Source organism: Condylura cristata, unplaced genomic scaffold (genome assembly GCF_000260355.1).
Source record: "Condylura cristata isolate star-nosed mole 26May11 unplaced genomic scaffold, ConCri1.0 scaffold00041, whole genome shotgun sequence".
Lineage (NCBI taxonomy): Eukaryota > Metazoa > Chordata > Mammalia > Eulipotyphla > Talpidae > Condylura > Condylura cristata.
This window is the reverse complement of record NW_004567142.1, coordinates 2,785,593-2,805,867: the sequence shown is the minus strand read 5'-3', so window position 1 is coordinate 2,805,867 and position 20,275 is coordinate 2,785,593. Positions and strand designations below refer to the sequence as shown.

The 20,275-nt window shown below is 56.1% G+C and overlaps 2 protein-coding genes across 3 annotated transcripts; one reads left to right on the top strand and one right to left on the bottom strand.

Annotated features, from left to right (window-relative positions):
• The first annotated feature begins 1,255 nt into the window (after positions 1-1,255).
• On the top strand, positions 1,256-6,782 carry OPA3 (optic atrophy 3 (autosomal recessive, with chorea and spastic paraplegia)). The gene is made up of 2 exons (XM_012733803.1): positions 1,256-1,333; positions 5,569-6,782. Coding segments are annotated over exons 1-2 (396 nt in total). The 5' UTR covers positions 1,256-1,332; the 3' UTR covers positions 5,964-6,782.
• Positions 6,783-6,807: 25 nt separating this feature from the next.
• VASP (vasodilator-stimulated phosphoprotein) lies at positions 6,808-19,654 on the bottom strand. Of its 2 annotated transcripts, none has more exons than XM_012733802.1 (13): positions 18,928-19,654; positions 12,693-12,864; positions 12,435-12,600; positions 11,355-11,436; positions 10,839-10,894; positions 10,490-10,731; positions 10,253-10,350; positions 9,413-9,464; positions 9,215-9,248; positions 8,959-9,004; positions 8,718-8,805; positions 8,120-8,177; positions 6,808-7,998 (listed from the first exon to the last, which is right to left on the bottom strand). In XM_012733802.1, the coding sequence occupies exons 1-13, from the start codon at positions 18,930-18,932 to the stop codon at positions 7,961-7,963; spliced, it is 1,137 nt and encodes a 378-aa protein (XP_012589256.1). In that variant the 5' UTR covers positions 18,933-19,654; the 3' UTR covers positions 6,808-7,960. The 2 variants fall into 2 exon arrangements, with proteins under 2 accessions (XP_012589256.1, XP_012589255.1); XM_012733801.1 differs by having other exon boundaries at positions 9,215-9,251; positions 18,928-19,653.
• Positions 19,655-20,275: the final 621 nt, after the last annotated feature.

The following is a 20,275-nucleotide window of genomic DNA, read 5'->3' as shown; positions in this document are numbered from 1 at the left end:
GCAGAAGCATCTGGTCCCGTGCATAGGTGAATTTCTAAGTGACCATTGTGTGTTCCCTCTGAGAATGGGGGGGGGGGGCGCTCAGAGAGAGGCACCTGAAAACCAATGAAAATTCGAAGTGTTTTGGGGATGAATGTGTTCATGCGGGGCTCACCCGTCTCCCCTGCTCACTGAAACTGCACCTTTGGTGGGTGTCGGCGTCTCAGGGACCCCGGCAGGAAACTCTGCTCCTTCAGAGACCTCCCATTGCTGTCTAAGCTGTGCAACCCCTTGAGGCCGGATGGAGGGCTGGCCTATGGGACTGCACCCTAGCCTGGAGGGGCCTGTACTGACTCTGGGGGTGCGCGTCAGAACCGCCCCTCGGCACCAAATTACCTTTTCTTCTGAAATCGTGGCCAGGCAGGCATCTCATGGCGTCGCTCATTTAGCCATTGCCGAGTGGGCAGCCCAGCAGCATGGAGTTACGTCCGCCACGTCTGTTGAAGTCACCCATAATATTTCCAGAACATTCTCACCATTCTATTTTTTTTTAGATTTATTTATGCATACAGGAACTGGCGTACAGGCCAGAAGTGCAGGGGGTGAGAGGACTCACCAGAGATATTCCCATCATTCTAAACTGAAACTCCATCCCCTCACATCACCAAGTTACCGCTTGTCCCCACAAAGGCAGGAGCCTCTTCCCTGAGAATGCGCTAATGTTGAGACATAGCTCACCACCAGGCCCACGTTTTTTCCACTCTTTCCTTTTTACTTTGTTGGTTTTTTTTTTTTTTTTGTATTTTCGTTTTCATACACACACACACACACTTTTTTTTTTTTTTTTAAGATTTATTTATTTATTTGTACAGAACTGGGGTACAGGCCAGAGATGCGGAGGGTGAGAGGATTCACCAGAGACAAAGTGGGGAACAGAACAGGCAGATGACGAAGTCCACTGCTGAGGGGAGCAGCGGGCGGGTCAGGAGAGGTCTGCCACGCCATGTGGTCACCTCCGGGGCAGGTGGGAATCGAACTCATGTGGAAGTGGCTTTAGTTTCTTAGTGCTGTGCTTTAACCCGCTGCGCCACCAGGGAGGGCCACACACACACACTTTTTAAAAAAATCTATTTATTTATGCATAGAAGAAGATTCACCAGAGACAGAGCAGGTAGCAGAACTGGCAGATCTCCTGAAATCCACTGCTGAGGGGAGCAGCGGGAGACAGGAGAGGTCTGCTGCGCCCTATGGGTCACCTCCCTAGCCAGCCAGGCGGAACCCAGACCCCACCCAGACCCCAGGAGCAGCAGTGACAGCGAGGAGACTTAAGCCCTGGGCCTGGGAGGCCCCTGCAGTAAGCCGCATTCTGTGCTTAATCACCCCCTTCCCCACCCCTCTCTGTGGGGGCGGGACCTGGGAGCTTGGGCCTGTGGAAAGGCATCTGGGCCTCCAGGCGCACACTGGGGGCTAATTAGCGCCTGCTGCCGCTGTAGTGGGCACACGTGTGCCGCCTTCCACCATGGCGCCCTCAGTGGCCGCTGGGGCTGTGTCTGCGCCGCCCTGGCCTGCACTCCCGCTTCGCCCGGGCTGGGAAGTCGCCGCGTAGGTTTGCCGTCCAGGATCATTTGTGAGTTCACTCTAAAGTTCTTCTTTCTGGTGTAGAGCTTTTTATGGAGTCAGGCCTGGCGCCACCTGGCTTTTCTTTGGTTTCTTCCAGGAGGGGGATGGGAGCCTTCAGGGTACACAGGGCTCCCTCCAATTGCCTGGTTCCCCACTTCCCAGTTGGGTCAGCCGAGTTCCCACTGCCCCGGTTGGGCCCAGGCCCACCCTGGTGTCCCGGAAATTCCTCTAGGGAAGTTCACCTTGGCCAGGGTTTCCCTCCACTGGTTTGGGGAGCTGACCCCCAGCCCCCACCCCTGCAAGCTGCCCCTGACCTCCTCCCTTACCCCGTCAGGGGCGGGAGCTCCTTGGGGATGTCTTGGAACTGCATAGCTGGTTTGAAGCTTCGGCGTTGCTTCTAGGAGTCCATTTCAGTGGTTTTCAGTATTCTCACGGGAGAGGGCGATTCCAGCCTGTTGAGGCGCCAGGTTGTAGATGGGGTCCTGATTGGCTCATGTATGTGTGTTTTTCCACAAATACCATGTAAGCATCTGCTCTGGGCCTGCCCTCCCCCTGCTCCCAGATGGTAATGGCCCTGGAGTGTTTGGAGATGAGCTGGGGGAGCCCACGGGAAAGGTGGGCCCCTCTGAGGCAGTCAGGAAGGGCTTTCTGCCAGAAGAGGCATCTCAGTCAGGAACTGAACACTCAGGGTGAGCATGGAAAAGAGCAAGTATTGCAGGCAGAGGACGCAGCATATGCAAAGGCCCCGTGGCCTCAGAGAGAAAGGGGGTGTGAGCGCTAAAGAGTCGATTTGGAAACAACCAGAGAATCAGTGATGGGGTACATCATGTTGTGCCTTGGGGTTATTTTAAAGAGTTAGGATTGTCTCCGTGGACAGGTAGAGCGCGTGCTGGGGTTTTCTGCAGGACAGGACCTTGGCTTCGGTGCATTTTTATTTTCTTGACCCATCACTCCCTGGTGTGCACAAAAATGGAGGGAAAGGTCTGGGACAAGAAACTGCCTGGAGACCGACAAACTGGGCTGGCAGGTGTCAGATCCCATGAATAACCAAGTCACTAATCAGATAAATATCAAGAGGATCCTAGGTGAAAACCCCCGCTCCACGCATATTGTGTGTGAACATGAGTTCTTGTAATCAAATGGTTTTTGTATTCTCAGTTTAAAGATTATAGAATGAAACCGTTCTGTAAGGTGTATCATAAAAAGACAGCAATTCCCAGTTCCACCTACCCGCCCTGACCCCTTCGGTCATGTTTCTCTGGGTGCTTACCCTGCCCTGCCTCAGTTTCTTTTCAGGCAGCTTCCTGAGTTGTAAGACCACTGTAAAGCTCTAAGTGCACAGTTTGGGTGTGCAGGCACCTGTGAAATAATCACTGTAGTGACAGTGAACACACCTCATCGCCCCCAGTTTGCTCCAGCCCCAGAGAGCTGCCGACCAGCTTGCTCTCAGTACCAGGCCCAGAGTGAGGTCACCAGGCCCGCACCGGGGGCTTCCTGCAGCACACGTAGCTGTGACGGACGGTGCCCTGCGAGCTGAGCAGTCACGGGTGGGCGGGCCGGCCCTCCTTGACTCCGGAGCCTCTTCCCACTCTAGCCGTGGACCTTCTCTCTGTCTTGAAGTTTGTTTTTTTATATGAAATTCATATCATGTGCAGTTAACTGTTGGATAGTGAACAGTTCTAAACATCTGAGACGGTCACTGTATGTATCTAGTTCCAAAACATTTTCATTACCCCAAAGGGCAAATTAGTTTCCATGAAGTCATCACTCCCATGCCCACCCCCGCCAGCCCCTGGCAGCTACCAACCTTTCTGTCTTTGTGAACTTGCCTAGGTTTTCTGGACATTTCAGATAAATGGAAATTAGATGGTACCTGGCCTTTCTATCTGGCTTCTCTTGCTCAACATGTTTTTGAAATGAACACTGGTGTCAATACTTTGCTTTTGTGTGTATAATATTCCATTGTGCTGAAAGACTGTTTTGTTTATTTGCTCCTCTGTTGTTGAACCGTGGGGGCTGTTTCTACCTCTTGGCTATTGTGATTCGTGGAGGACGAACATGTGTATAACTTGCATTTTTCGGCTTTGTGTCTCCACCTGGATGGCTGGTAGAAATGTAAAATGGTGCCGTCACTGAGGAAGCAGTTAAACACCCCCAGAAGCCTCACTTGGCCCCTTCCAGCCACTGTGTCCCCAAGGGGTAACCAGTGCCTCGATGTGTACCGCCGCAGACTGCCTGTTCGGGGGCTTCCTGTGAATGGAATCACATACTCTGTGTCCTTGCCGGTTATACGTGTGACGTCGTCATGCTGTGGTTCTCACTGCTGTTGCGTGTTTCATGTGTGGCTTTATTTAAACCAGCCCTACAATGGCAGCCACGTGCGTCGGTTTCTTCATCCTTTGTTCATAGCTCAGCAGTGGATGTGCACATCAGACTTCTGCAGGTTCCACCCAGGAGCTGACTCACGCGGTTCCGGTGCTGAGCTCCAGTAGTTGCGGGCAGCCTGTTTTGAGAGTGGGTGTTCAATTCCTATCACGGCCTGGATGTATTTCAACAGTTAGGATGTCTGGGGTTTTCATTGCAGCCACTTCGGGATGGATGTTACAGGGCAGGGAGAGGGGCACCCCAGAACCCCCAAACCTGCCGGCTCTAAATAGGCTCTGCCATCCGCCGCATCAAGACATAAAGTCCCTTAGTGGAAAGGAACCACAGTTGGTAGCAGGGTCTGGTAGGATGCTCCGACAGATCTCAGGCAATTCAACGAGTGACACCGGGCTTCTCTGGGGCCTCAACTAGTCAGACTCAACCCACGTGAATTTTAGCGTCAATTTGCTAATTGACACACAACACGCAGCTGAACATCTTCATAACACTGACCTCGTCGTGTCTACAGGTCCCAACATTCGCATATCCTGAACATACACACTCCTGTTTTCATCCCCAGATTCAGCCGGTGGGCAGAGAGATCAGAGATGCCTTGATAATGTGAAATGAGAGCCCACAGGCTGGGCCGGGGCGTCTGCGTGAGCAGTGATACACCCTAGCGAAGGTGTCAGGAGGGCAGGCAACAGGCATGCCACTTAGGACTGAAGGCTGCCAGTAAACAGTCAAAATGAAAATTTTTAAATCACTTGCAAGAATTGGGGGAGGAAAGGGAAAGAGACCAAATAGGTGATCCGTGCTTAGAGCTGTGGAGGTGGGCGGCCGTGGAAAATCAAGTCAATACATTTTAAAAATTCAATTTAGTAAACCAAGAGGAATTAGCTTGTTGTTGGAACCATAGGGTTGAGGTGGTAGACACGAAGGCCGGAAAGAGCAAAGGTGGGTGACCTGGGGGGTAGGGCTGGAGGTGGGGAAAGGACTTGTTTTCCAGCCTAGCCCACACCCCGTCAGCCAAGTGACCCCGAACCCCTTGTGCACGCGGTTCTCCGCACTAGGGGGGAGCACAGGTAAGTGGGTCCACCCAGCCGTGCGTGGGTGCTTGCGGGCGCCGGGGTGTGAAACTGTTTTCCGGAGCCCGCCTGCACACGGCGGGAGGCTGGCTCTCTCCATCGCGGGGGATCTGTGGCTTACACGCTCAGATGCAGCTGGGGACCCCAAGCCCACCGCCCCTGTCCCTGAGGATTAGTGATTAGGTCAGGGCGTTGTCTCTGGAGCCGCCTGCAGGAGCCCCTGAGCCCAGCGTGAGCTCTGGCCCGGAGTTGGGCTGTCGCGCTGCCTTCGCGGTGGGCGGCGGCAGTGGCAGCCAGGTTGACACCTGCCCGGACGTGTGACCCCCAGAAGTGCAGCCCCCACGCAGGACCTCCCGTTCAGGGCATGTCTCCCCCTCCACTCGCCAGAATTTTCTGGACGCTTTCGAAGTTGCCGCCCGGTTCTCTGGAGGCGCCCCTCCGCGGCGCCCGTGATCCCCACGGGCCCGCCGCGCCCCCCGCGGCCCGCAGAGCGGCCTGACGCGTGTGTCCCCCGCAGTGTACCACTGGGCGGAGATGCGCACCAAGATGCGTCTCCTGGGCTTCAAGTCGGAAGCCGTGAAGCCGCTGAACGAGGACTCAGCGGCCGAGCTGGGCGCGGAGCTGCTGGGCGAGCTCACCATCTTCATGGTGGCCTGCAGCTGCCTGGTGCTGGAGTACCGGCGCCAGCAGGCCAACCACCGGCGCAAGGTGAAGGAGCGGCGCGCCGCCTGGAGCTCGCTGCGGGACGAGGTGGACCACCTGGCGCTGGCGCTCGAGGCGCTGCAGGCGCAGATGCAGGCGCTGGCGCCGCCGCCCGGCGCGCTGGAGGAGCTGCAGGCGCAGATGCGGGACGTGCGCGCCCAGCTCGGCGCCCTGAGCGCGCCGCCCGCGGCACCCAAGTTGGAGGAATGAGAGCGCGCCGCGTCCGTCCGGCTCCGGCGAGCCTGCGGTCGGGCTGCGCGTCTGACGTGGCCTCCACCACAGCCCCTTCCTGAGCTGGCCCCGAGCAGGCCTTCCGGGTCCGGCCTGGGGCTGACGCAGCCAGGCTTCGGCCACCTCCCTAGCAACCCCCTCGACAGGCACCGGACCCCTGCCTCCCTGCCCCCCGCCAGGTTTAGTCCCTGGAACTGGAAAAGCAGGGTCAGCCATTCACCCGCAGCACACCTGGGCTCCTGGCTTCAGTCACTCACCACATTCACCCGTGGGTGGCCTTCCCTAGGGACCCTCAGCCATCACACCAGGACACCCAGTGTCCCTTCATTGGTTAAGGCCATAGCAGTGAACAGACTCTGGCAGAACCCCCAGCCCCCCCAGGGAAGATGGAAGAGCATTGGCTCCAGTGAGGCACCCTGGGGCTCCTGCCTTTAGCCCGCCCTTGGCATCCCAACTGGGGACCTCCCCTCCTTAAAGAGGAGCCTCCCACCCTCAGAGCCTCAACCTCAACGCGTTAGTCTTTGCACATCCTCTGAGCCAAAGTCTGTGGCGCCTTCTGGGTCACTGTCCTGCAGCCATCTTCATCCAGACCTGCCTCTGGTTGATCCCCCAGTTCCATGGGGCCTCCTCCCTTGGGACCACCTGCCCCTCAGCCTGGAAGTTCCCCAGCCCCATTCCAGTGGAACATTCCACCAGGCAGAGTTCCCCACTCCTGGCCAACCCACTGAACTCCTGAGGGGGGTGTGTGAGCTCTGTGACTTCTGAATTCTACTTTTTTTTAGTTTGTAAATGTTTCGTAATTAAAGGAGCTCTGAGGCAAACAAGTCACTTTAAGGAAGTGTCTCAGCACCGTGGTATAATCTGCAAAATGGGCACAAGGCTTACTCAAGTCAGGAGAGAAGGGGGAAAGTGCGGAGTCCTCTGGGAGATGGGGTGCTGAGTGAGGGGCTGCCCCCTTTGTGTGGCAGGGTCCGGAGGAGTGAAGGAAATGCCTGGGGTGGGAGGGAGCAGGGGGAAGGCCACCAGGCTGCCGGCAGCAGCTTGAGGAAAACAGAGCAGGCACAGGGTACAGGAAGAGGGCAACAGGGTAACTCGAGGGACAGAGGGACACCCCCTCCCCAGTCCTCAGCTACAGTCCTCCAAATCACTCCAGCAATCTTAGCATTTATAAAAACTGGCAGATTTATTCCTCAGGGGCCCATTTTCAGAAGCTAATGGTGAAGGTGGGCGAGGGGAGCTGTCCTCCCCTTTTCCTTTCTCCCTCATCTTATTTTCCCTAGGGGGTAAAAATGGTCTGGACCCCAAAACCTCGCCAAATAAAAAACAAAAACAAAAACAAAAACAAAAAACTGAGGTTCCAAAAGTTACAGCATCTTAATTCCTTATAGAAAAGGGGAAGGAGCTAGCTGGAAGGGAAGTCCCTGGGGTAGGGGGAGGCACCCCCAGCCTGTGGGACATCCCCCCCTTTAAATAGCTGCCCTAAATAGGACAAGCCTGGGGCTATAGCATTTAAAACCCCCCAAAACCCCATTTTATCAAAACCAAAGAGAAAAACAATTTCCCTTTCCCCCCAAACCCAAATATATATATATTTTTTTCTTTAAAAAAAAAAATTCGAAGGCATAAGCGTTAAAGTGAATCTAGAACAAGGGAATGTGAATTCCCTCCTTCCTTCCCCCTCACTGTGGGGTTAATTGGTACATCCCCAGCAAAGGAACCAGCCCCAAGGGGATGGCAGAGGGGAAAGACCAAAGGGAGCAAAGGGTGGGGGCCTCCCCAGCCAATCAGCAGCCAATGTGGGTGTAGGCCTGGTGCCAGGGGAGCCACACCCCCTTGGAATTGTCCAAGTGGGTGGGGAGTGGGGAAGATGCATTCCTGTGTTGTCTTCAGCCAATTCCAAGTCAAGTGGAGGCAGGGAAAGCAGAGTGACAGGCCAGGTGCAGAAAGAAGAACCGGGATCTTCCGGGGTCCTGTGGTCAGGGGGAACCCCGCTTCCTCAGCTCTTGGACAAAGGCTGGAAGGAAACAAGGGACAGGAGTCAGGGTTAGAGCCTCTCCCCCTTTCATCCAAAACAGAACTCTTCGAGGAACATCATGCCTCGGAAATAAGTATTTAAAATTAAAAAGCAACCTCACCTTCAATTATTTCGTCTTTCATTTTCTGCAATTCCTTCCTCACCTCTTCCAGAAGCTCCTGAAAATAATGGGTTGTAAACACCCAGAAGTGTGCCTGCACATGTAGCAGCAAATCCCCCTACTTAATGGCAAGAGAGGCAGAGGAAGCAGGTTCAAGACTCCAAAGCAGACGCACATACTTCATGACATCAATGACAAGGCCAAACTGACTGGACCATTCTAGAGGAGAACTCTGGAACCTTGCTGTCAGAAGGCAAGGACTGGAGAACATCCAGTACCAGGGTTGGCAAATACATTACAGTCTCCTGCCAACTGGTGATGGATATTCAGGACCAGTGTGCTGAAAGGGATTCTGGGTGCTCAGCATGAATGTGGGTGGTGATAGATTAGTAATGTCTGTCATGGTCACTGAAAAAGTTGGTTGTGGCAGCTGCGTCATCCCGGACCTGACCTTGTGTCTCCATTTCTCAGACTGGCAAAAGGCCTTTTTTTGATTCACACACCTGATTAGTGGTAGAGTCTAGAACCTGATGTCTTTTCTTCCTCTGGCTTCTGTCTAGCCCCCAACCTCACAACCCAAACCACCTCTCCAAGTTACCTGCTTCACCCTCTCTAGGTCTGACTCATCATTGGAACTTGGCGTAGAGGGGTGGGCCTCGGAAGTAATCACTGAAGATGACTTCATCCTGGGAGATGGTGTGATTGCACAGAAATGAGGTTAGAGGGCATGCCCCTCCCCCCACCTGCTTCCCATTCCAAATATCACTTTGTGTTCTATCCTACAAATCGGGTAGATCCAACTACTCTGGGGAAGTGAGTTCCCAGTAATGATGGCCCACCTTGGCAAAGTTGTGCTGTTCTTCTCCCAGGGTCTCCGCACAGATTCTGCGGGATGGTAATAGATCGGAAAGATCAGAGACCTGGTATGTCTGGTCTCCATCTTTCTCCCAGTACTCAGCCCCTATTCAAAGAACCATGCCAGTAGAATACAACCCCTAGTGTTGTATGTGCAAGTTCTCCCATAAGCTGTTTATGTGTGAGAACAGGGCATCTTGGGACTTGCCATTCCTATGGCTAAGAACAGCTGTCACTCACCACTGTGGACTGGGACTCTGGCCTCTGGCTCCTCCTGCTGGTGGGAAATAAAACTGTCAGGAGCAGGAAACTGCCAGTGTTCTGGCCCATTTTCATTTCCAGGCTCAAACCACCTCCATCCCTGTCATACCCTCCCTAAATAGCCCCCTGGAATGGTGGGGCCTGAGGTGAAGGTGATAGTAAGGGCCACAAACTCACATTGGCAGATTCATCCTTGGGGGGTTTTTCCCCAACTTGCGTGGCTTTCCTTCTGCAAAAAGAAAAAAGCAAAAACGTGGCTTTCAGCCTCCATTAGCTGCTCAGCAGCAGTTTCCTTACCCATAACTCTAGAAAGGTGAGTGCCAGGGTGTTGACTTCCAGAATTTGTGGAGGCTACAGAAAGTTTTGTGTTTTAGAAGTTAAATAGAGGGATGTTCTCCATTTGGGGTGGTCCCCCCATGCATTCTCACATTTGGGATCACAACATCCCAAGGGCGGAGGGCCATGTCTTAAATATTCTCAGAACCTGAGTGTCCAGATTTGGAGGCAGGATCTCCTAAGAATCTAGAATTCGGGTCTTAGAACATTTGTTTTAAGATTTATGCATTTATGCAATGTATGCTTACAGAACTGGAGTACAGGCCAGAGGTGCAGGGGTGGTGAGAGGATTCACCAGAGACAGTGTGGGGAGCAGAACAGGCAGATGAACAAAGTACACTGCTGAGGGGAGCAGTGGGGAGACAGGTGAGGTCTGTTGCGCCATGGGGGTCAGCTCCCTGGCAGGGGATTGAACTCACACTAAAGCTTAGTGCTGTGCTTTGGCCCATTGCGCCACCAGCGAGGGCCATCTTAGAACATTCTAGATGTGACCTAAGTGGCTCAAAACCTCAGTGATCTCAGGAGAATGCAATCCTCTCAACCCTGGCTACCACAGGGGAACTTTCACCTTAAAAAACAAACTGGGAATCCTCCCCCACCGGGCCCTACTGAACCGGAATCTCCAGGTCAGAAGTGCTGGTCAGAGGGGGTTTCCCTGACTGTCCAAGGGCAGGGGCTCACCTCCGAGCCAGCATGGCGTTCATCTCTTCCATGAGCCCCCCTCCAGTGCTTCGACTGCTCTCAGCTTTGGGGGCTGAGGGGCCCCCTGAGGCCTCCTCCTATTGGGTAATTACAGAAGGGGCTTTATCAATCGGCCAGCCTCCTGCCCCCCCAGCCCCGCTGTGATGCCCTCAGGCAACTCCAGCCTCCTCCCACTATTCCATCAGGCCCAGTCACCTGACACATCTGACCCCTCACCTTGCTAACTTTCCTGAGTTTGGCTCCAGCAATGGCGGCAGCCAGGCCAGGTGCTCCAGCCCCTCCTGCACTCGGGCCTTGTGCTGTGGGAAGAGGGGGTGCAGGGGGTGGGCCACCCGCTGCTGCCTGGCCTGTAGCCGGTGCTCCTGAGGAGGACAAGCCTGGAGGTGGGGGGGGCCCAGGGGGAGGAGGAGGTCCTGGAGGTGGAGGTGGTCCCCCACCAGTTGGGGGAGCAGGTGGACCTGTGAAACAAACAAAATAAAAGGGGTGCTTAGAAGCCTCATTCTTGCAATCCTGAAGGCTTAACCCCCCGGGGCTTCCCAACCACCCCAAGCCACTGGGTCATCACCTGCATTGGAGACCCGACGCTCACGCTCCACGTACTCAGCCTGCCCCGGCTGCTGCCTGAAGAGAGCGATGGAGCTGCCATCACTTGGGGTTCCCAGGATGGCTTCTCTCAGAGGTCCCCACTGAGGCTGCTCCTAACCCTCACCCATGCCTGCTTTCCTGCGGGGCAGGGAAAGGGGTGTGGAGGCGGGCAGGGACAGCGGGAGACCACGATGGCAGCATTCTGGTCAGTAGCACCAAGCCACAAAAGCCCAAGATCCTTAAACAGCCAGATTTTGGGATCTGGGGGACCAGGGCTTGGGAGGTGAGGAAGAACTGAAACTCTGGGGGTTTCTCAAAGGCCAAGAGGGAGTGAGTGTCTGAAACCTGTCTGTTTCTAGCCCTGTGGGAGATGGAACATTCTAAAAACTGGAAGTGTAGGACCACTGAACTCCAGGGTCAGGGCTTCTGGAACATCCCAGAACTCTGGCCCAGGCAAGTTGCCACCCATCCCCCCAACATCCCCAAATGGCCTCACCTTTTCTGCTGCTCCACCTCCTCCGGGGAGGGGCCGTTCTGGACAGGCCAGGTGGGAGGGGCAGGTGGGAGAGGCCCACCTCCTGGAAGGTGAGAGTAATGAGTCAAGCCAGCAGGCTGCCCTGACCTAGAACATTCCCTCACTCTCTCTGGCCTCCCAGGGATCCAGGCGCTCATGTCCTCCTTCCAGGAGGAACTGACACGAGCGGAGGTACGAGCACCTAGACCAGCCAGCCTCCCTGACCAAGAGGCCGCCGAGGGGTGGGCACTGTGACGATGCCCAAGTGACAGGTGGGACAGCGAAGACCCAGAAGGGGCTGAGTCCTCAAGTCTGGGCTTTATGGGGGCAAGCGTGGGACGGCAGCTACCTCAACATCCAGACTGCGCCCCGCAGACCCAGCCCAGAGCTCAGGAGGCCGTGCGGCTCCTCCTCACCGCCAGCCTCCTGCTCCAGGGCCGCGCCCCGCTGCCGCCTTTCCCCATGCGTCCCCAGACAGCAGGCCTCTCCCCCCAGGAGGCAAACACCCTTCCATTGGTGCCGTGAAGTCCTACAGCCTCACCCAGCTGGGCTGCTGAGGACACCCAGCCTGACTCCTCCAAGGCTGGCAGGGGCAGCCTGGCATCACTGGGTGGTTAGAAATGCAGAGGCTCGGGCCCCAGCTCAGCAGAACCAGGGCCTGTGTTTTACCTGGATGAAGGATGAGCATGTTTAAGAAAAACCAAATGCAGGTTTTTCCCCCTTAACATCGATGCTTGAAAACGAATGATGACATGTCATCAGTTACGTAACCCAAGGGCACAGGGAGCCTTGTGGGGGCTGGAGATATCTATAGTTTGACTGGGAGGCGCCCCACGCGAGAGAGCGCATGTGGAAGTGGATGGAGCAGACGGCACCCTTTGGGGTCCCGCCTTTTCTGTGTGGGTGCACACACAGGGAACACAGGAACCCACAATCCTCACAGTAACCGGCTGTGGGGCAATGCGGTAGCCCGTTTTACAGATGAGCACACTGAGGCCACACAGTGAACCGCCACCGCGCCGCCACTGGGCTCTGCGGTGCCCACTGCCCGCTGGCGCTCACCTTCCAGGGCCTCTAGGGCACTGGCCATGCCTGCCGCAAACTGGGCTGCATCCTCCTTGCTGCCAAAGTTGAGGCCCCAGACTTGGCGGGCGTCGCGCCACTGATGGAAGTTGGGGGTGGCCTGGTTGTACTTGACACCCCGGACAATGGCACAGTTGATGACCACCTGGGAGGAGGGGGAAAGGGGCAGTGAGGGGTGCTGTTTGCAGCGGTGAGGAGCCAGCTCGGCCCAAAGCCATGGCGGGAGAGGAGCTTCACCTGCTGGTCTGGCTGCAGCTTCCGGCCAACCACCCGGAAGGAGTTGGCTGCAGGGTTGTGGTAGATCTGGACCCGGCTGAAGACCTGGGGGCCTGTGCCGGCGGGCAGCCACCGCTTGTTGCTGTCATCGTAGAGCATCACAGTGGCCCGGCTGGAGCAGACCACTGTCTCACTGCCGGAACAGGAGAGGAGAGACCCGTCAGCCCGGGGCCCCACCCTTTCTTCCTCTGGTGCCCCTGGGAGAATGGAGGTGACAGAAAGTGTGATCTGGAGAGATGGCCATGGTGGGGTGGGGGTGGGGGATGTCAACCCAGATGGGAGAGACAGAAAGAGACAATCAGGATGCCGGACAGAGGAAAGAGGCGGATGCGGAGACAGACAGACTGACATGGAGAAAGAGGCGGGAAGAGGCAGACTGACAAAAGCAGACCCAGAGCGGCGGGGGGAGGGAGATGGAGGCAGAGCGTAGGGGCGGCCAGGAGCCCGGGGTGGCACCCACCGGCTCTCCCAGGCTCGGGTCCCACACTTCCCCACTTGGTCCTCAGAGGAGGAAGCTGAAGCTGGCGGGGAGGGGCAGGGTGAGGTCTGCGGCAAGTTGGGGACCGATGCTAGGTCCAGCTCCCCACTTCCTGCGGTCCCCTTCTCTGCCCCCCCATGAACTAAGGGCTATCGCAGACACGCCCTGTGTCCAGCCCAAGTCCAGCAGCGACGCTGCCGCCCTGCCCTCAGTCCAGCGCAGGAGACAGCCCCATCCCACGGCAGCCCAGGCCAGCGCCAGGGAGACTTTCGGTGGAGGTGACAGCTCTCTCAGCCCTGCAGGTGGGTCAGCAGACTGGCTCAGCACAGACTGGCACATAAACCATCCATACACCTGGAGGTGCAAGTTCCTGCTGGCCACCCACCCCATGTGACTCGGGCAAGCGACGCCCCACCAGGTACTATGTGACAGTCCCAGCGGTCGGGCGTCTGTCCGTCAGCCACAGGGCGGCCGGAGGAGTAAACGAGTTCAGGTACTAAAAGCACTTGGCATGGTGCCTGGGAACTGTCAGCATCCCTTTCACCAGCACCCTGGAAACATAACCATGGGGGGGCCCCCCCCGCAAAGCCACAGTTTCAATGCCCCCATCCCCAATGAGGAAACTGGGGCTCCCAGATGGGAAGTGACTTGCCCAAGGTCACATACACCAGGGGGAAGTGCTAATCTCCGCCCCACCCCCACCAGACTTTTTCCTGAAAAGAGGAAGTTGGTGGTTAGGGGTTTCCGGGAGAAAAATAATCCCCAGTTAGATTGCTGTCTCTAGCCGGGCTGGGGGCTGGGGTATGATGCTGATGCTGTGAAACGCAGCATGGGGAAAGCCCCGGAGCAGGCCAGGCTGCTGGGGTGCTAAGCCCCTGACCCCCTCCCCCAATTTACATAATTGTGCCATCTCATTTCAGCACCCTTACACCCTTATTCTCACTGCAGCCCTTTGACACAGGCACTATTTCACCCTCATTTTGCAAAGACAGCAATGGAGGCCCAGAAAGATTGAGGGACTTGCCTGCGGTCACACAGCTAGGAAGTACACAGAAGGAGAACTTGAGCCCAGGTCACTTGGCTCCCAAGTCTTAACCACCCTGGACTGTGTGGGCTCTACCCAAACACCAGGTGCTATTTATTTCCAGACAAGCGAGGCCTGGGGGGCTGTTTCCGGCTCCCTCTGGAGGGCAGGGTTAAGGCCTCGCCCACACCTGCCACCCACACCCAGGGCAGACTCTGGCCAGATGCCCAGGCCTGTTGCTACCCCACCCTGGCTGTACTTTGCTCTCGCAGGCAGCCCTGCCCTGCCTGGCCAGAGAGCTGGGAGCCTGCGGAGTGACCCTCAGGTGGTCCAGCCCCTCTCCAGCCACGGCATCTCCAGCAGAATCTGGTTAAGTACAAGTCAGATCATGTCCCTCCAGATCCCTCCTCTTCTTGGACGGTCCCGTGGCTGCCACAGAGTAACAGCTCAATTCTCTCCACAGCCTTAGTGATCGGTGTGATCTCTATCTCATCCCTCCCTTCCCTGCTATTCCTTCAAGCCAGACACATGCCTGCCTGGGGCCGGTGCACTTGTTCTTTCTCGACTGGGATTTTCACCTCTTTTAGGTCTGTTTAAAGGTCACCTCTTCCAGGAAGCCCTCCCTGATCCCATGTCCCACATTTCATAGCAGCAAAAATGTCAAGAACTTGAGAGCAGAGATTTTTTTTGTCCTTTCTATCTTCTGCTATGTCCCCAAAACCTAGGATAGTACCCAGCACACAGTAGTTTTTAAATTCAACCTGTAAAAAAAAAAAAAAGCCACAGCAGCTGGTCTTGATGGGTTACCCTGTGCCCCAGACACTGTTCTAGGAACTGAACTCCAATTTCCACACTGAACCTCGAAGTGAACTCATGAGCTGAACTCTGGTGCCCAACCTTTTGACAGAGAAGGAATTGTGGACACAGAGATGTGAAGACACTTGTCCAGGTCAGACAGACCTTGTAAGCAGAGGGACTCAACATGTGAACCTGAGTCCACCCAAGTTTTTAACCTCAAAGAGGAGGAAATAGATAAGCTGAAGTTTTTTTTTAAAAGACAAAGTATAAAGTGGTATGTTTCAGAGGGTTTTTAAAAAAAGGTGGGGAGGATATAAATACATCCACACACATAGGGGTGATATATTCTGCCTCTCAGGAGACCAGCGAGCTGTCAAGGAGGAGGGGTGCTGCCCCTGCCCCCCAAAGGTGGGGGTGAATCTATCAGCTTCTTTCATTTTCTTTAACCATGGCTAGTATTACCTATAAAAAACAAATTTATTGCTTAAGATAAAAAAAAATAAAACTATGAACCAGGCAAAAGTGGGAATGGAAAATCCCAGAGCCAGGAAACTGCCAGTGAGATTGGAATGGGGTCCGCCTGATTCCAGTGCTCTCACTCACCCTTATTTTGATATGTGAGAGCCTTAATCCCCCACCAGTCCTGGATCCACCCCTCTCCAATTTTCCATTCTGGAAAACTTTGCCATGTGGAGGAAAGAGGGTCTAAGTTATCCCCTTTGCTGAGTGGCTCTACTTCTCAGAACCCACCTCCAGCCCAGAAAATCAGAACTCACTGGGTTTTATAGAAAAAGTCAAAGTGATTAAAAAAAAAAAAGGTCCAAAAATCAGGACCTGGAATTTGGCACAGGCTTCAAACCAGAGAGCTGAAAGTCAAAACAAGAGGAAGTGAGCTTCTCATCCCTAGAGGTAATCAAGTGTCATCAGCCTGGCTGTTGCAGACCTTGCAGGTCAGAGGCCTGCTGTCCTTTCACGCATCCAATTCCTCCCCAGTAGACTCATGCCATCACCCCCTTAAATCAGAAAATTTGTGCCCCCAACAGCCTCCCTAAACTTTCCCAAACTACCAATCTTGGAAACAGCCCTGGATAGTGAATCTAATCTAAGGTCCAAGGGGCTGGGGCAGGCTCAACTTGTTCTTCTCCCCCATGGGCATCAGTTTCCCATAAGTGAAGAGAAATGTAGAAGTCCCCACCTGGGTTTCTTTTCACTTATCTGTATTATCTAAGGATTCCTATAAGAAAGCAAGTTACTAAGATGCATTTGAAAAAAATGTAAAAGGTTTTCTTTTTCTTTCGTAGCATGATAGTCTGGATTTGACCCTGGGCAGATCTGCCTTCAAATGGAAGCTTGCCTACTTCTCACCTGCCTTAGTCAGCAAGTTGCTTAATTTCTCTGAGCTTCTGTTTTCCCATCTGTGAACTTGGGGGTTAGGGGGAGGAAGGGCTGTGGTATAGTAACAATCTCTTAGAATTGCTGTGAGGGTTGAAATGGAATCAGACATCTATTTAATCGTAATTGCCTGGTACAAAGCGGATGCTCAATCAAATGTGCGGTCTCATAATTTTTGAGGGAAAAAAAACCACCCAAAACAATTACTACGATGGAGGGGGGAGGGCAGAGTGGACGCAAATTCTTCTTGAGCCCTTTCTGCCCCGAGATCCTAGGACCTCTGCCCTGCTTCCTGTCCTTCCCAGGATCCCAGCTCCCGAACAGAGCACACACTCAACAAATATTTGTCAAAGTGGGAGAAAAAGAACTATATCTTGTAATTTTCCATCTTAACATTCTGTCTTCCAGCTGCCCCTATGACTGTCCCCAGCCCAACTGGCCAGAAATCCAGAGGATCTGGGTCTCCTCCCCTCCCTCAACTAGCCTAGGAATTTCTGAGGTGTCTTGAGCCAGGGCCTCTCTTTGAACCTCAATTTCCGCATCTGGATATAGGCACATGGGTCCTTTTGAATACTTGCTGACCCCAGGAGAAGGGGCACAGCCCAGGAAGTGGGGTGTGGCCAGTGGGGCAGGGAAGACCCCTCAGGAGGTGTTAACACTACGGTGGCCCGAGCAGGCAGCCCCATTTCAGTCCACCCCCCAGGAGGTGTGAGGTCCGGCCACAGCCCGCTGCAGGGGGACCCTGTGGGAGGGCCTGCGCCTCCCAGGCAGGGGGTGGGGGGGCCGGGAAGAGGCCGGCCCAGGCATTGCTCCTGCCCTTTTACGGTCTCACAGTGAGTGAGGCAGCACTAACTCGGACATCCGCCATCCGCCTTCCACAGTCCCAGGGACCGGAAACGCGGGGGGTGGGGGGGCGGGGCTGGGGGCGGTGGGAGAGGAGCGTCCCTCCTCTAGCCCCCCCCCCCAACCCCGAGGAGGGCGAAGGAAGAGAGCCAGGCCTCAAGAACTGCCCCTCTCCAGGTCTGCCCTGAAGGAGATACTGCTCTAAGGGGGGGAAGGGGCAGCAGGAAGTCATGGGGCTGTCTGAGTGCCCCCGGCTCCAAATTTTCCAGCCATCCCTTTTAAATCAGAAGGAACCAACGCTGGAGAGGGATTCTCAGTCATAAAAATGCCTGCCACCCTTAAGTCAAAGGGCAGGGGTACTGGGAATGTGAGGGAATGGGGAGGATGTGGGCACCAGGGGGTTAATCCCCAGCAGTCCCCAGGGGCCTCCCCCTCAAGCTGGGGGCTTTGGGGCAGGAAGTCCCAGAGAGAGTGGAGGAAGGGAGATAGTATTGTCAGGCTCAGGCCCCAAGGGAGAGATTATGGGGGGCCAGGAGAGAAGGGGGGCAGTCCGGTCCCCCAGTCCGCACTGGCCCCGCCTTCAGGTGAGCCCAGGAGTTTTGAGAGAGGCCCGGGTAAAACAAAATCCCAGGGTCCCTTGGGCCCCCACCCCCAGGATTAAATTCCTGGGAAGCTAGCTGGAACTATCTGGGAAGCCTGGGTCCCGGGGGGAGAGGGCTGTGACCTTGAAGCTTGCCAGCGCCCCCTCCTCCAACCCCGCAGCTCCGGATGGCTGGGGTGGGGGGAGGACAGTTAGAGAAGGGGGAGGCGCCGCGGTGGGGAAAGCAGCCGGCCCACAGCGCTCCTAGCCCGCCCCCCCACACCAGCTGTCTCGACAGGTGAGTCAGGAAGACAAAGGCCCCCCTTCCCCCAGCTGCCGCGCCCCCTCCTTCCCCCAGGGCCGCGCAGGTGGGGGAGAGGGGCCGCCCTTCTGGCCCCGGGCCGGGAGCCGCCCTCCGCACAGAGCGCTCGCTCGGTCCTGGGCTCGCTCGGTCCTAGGCACGGGCAGTTTTAAGCAGATTGTGGGTGCGGAGCGGCGGGGGAGGGGAGTACCAACCAGACCCTCGAGGCTGCCTCTGGGTCGGTCTGCAACAACCTCTTCCACAGGAGGAAAAGAGCCCCCCAAATTTTGGGGCTTGAGTGTCCCCAAAGTTAAGGAGCAAGATCCCACTTGGGGAGACTTTCCAGTGCCACGTAAAACAGGGCCCCCGCAAACCAAGGTCTCCCAGGGACCCCCTCCCCAATGCCCTCCCCAATCCTCCCAGGAACCAAAGTTGATATTTGAGGGAGTATGAGACCTTCCTGAATCCTGGCCTCTCAGCGGGGAATATCTGCCAACTTGGAGGTCCCCTGGAAAGTCTCTTAAAAAATCGGGACGCCTCGGAGCGCCCCCAAACCTGAAGACTCCCAGGAAAATTTCACTGGCACCACCCCGAGCCTTGGGAGTCATGGAGAAGTGGTCAATATTTGGAGCCCATCCAATGGGCTACGACCTCAAATTCGAGGCTCCCAGTGGCCTGTCCCCAAATTCCAGCCCCGAAGGAGTTGGGGGGAGGGGGACAAAGGCGGGGCAGGGAGCTCGCGCCGGGAGGGGAAGGGTCTGGAGGCAGTTCGAGGCTCACCTCATGGCTGCTGAGCGTGCGGGCGGCGCGCCCACGGGGTGGCTGCTCCCGGGGCGCCCCTGGCTCGAGGTTCAGGGGTTCGGGGCTGGCTCCAGTTTCTGCTTAGTCTCCCCCAGGGTCCCGCCCCATAGAGTCCGGCTTCCTGGGGGGAACGTGGACCGGGCTAGGGCGGGTCTTCGGGCGCCTCCTCTCTGTGGGGGTTTGATCGGGGATCCCTGCGGCAGAAAGGGGGTGCGGCGTCCCCGTCCCGGCGCGCCCCCTCGGCCGGCGGCGGCTACAATGTTACTCTTACTACTGTACTTCTCTTCGCTACATTTGGTTCCAAAATTCCACTCCCCGCACCCACAATGCCCTGCGCCTTAAAGGGGCCGCGTACTGCTCAAGGCGGTGAGGTGTGGGTGCAGGGCACTTAAGAGCAACGCGGAACGCTAGACTTCCGCTATCTCCCTCTTTCCCAACGTTACTGCATAGGGACGCACCCCCAAATCAAGGGGGAGGCTTGGTGGAGGGAAACGAGTTCTTCCTTGGGCCCTGGTTCTTTCCCACGAAGGCCTTTGACCTCAGTCCGGGCACCATTTCTTCTCACCCTCCTCATCGACTTTTCCATTTCTTTACACCCTGCTCAATTTGGGGGAGGGGGGGAGGATCCCCTGGGTAAGTATAGGTGCTCTCACATTGTTTGCCTTCAGTCCTACCTTCATACCCCTCCCGTCAACGCCTATCAATTAAAGAGGGGTTACTAACGGGTGAATCCTCTCCTCCACTCTAGGAGATGGGTGGGAAGGCCCCGGGCCCCACCCCTTTCATTGCCCCCACCACCCCCCACCCCCGCCCGGGGAAGGTGATGAGGAAGTGGGACGAGGGGGCGCGGCCGACAGCTGACTCACCGCCGCAGGGGGCGGGGGCGGGGGTGGAGGTGCGGCGCTGGACCTGGGTGGGGATGGTACTACGGGATCCTACGTGGATAAAGTCCCTGGCCCCCTCCGCTCGCAAGCCACTCCGCGGCCACTTAGTGTCGCCCGCGAGGATGGCGGGATCCTCCAGCAATCGGAGGGTGCCAGAGCGGACCCTCCCTAGCCGCGGCTCCCGGAGCCCCCTCCCCCACGCGCTGGCAGCGGGATGTGCCCAGACTCCCTCCGAGGCTTCCGCAGTGGGTCCCGAAGTCCCGCCCCAAGTGATGTCACCGTGGCCACGCCCCCTAGCGCGGGGGCGGCTGCGGCCAGAGCCTGGGAAGTCATCAGTTCATTCACAAATGGGTAAACTGAGACCTGGAAGTAGAAAGGAAATCGTACTATGGCCCTCCTGTCTATGGGTGGCTCTTGGGTGCAAAGTCAACAATTCTCAAGAC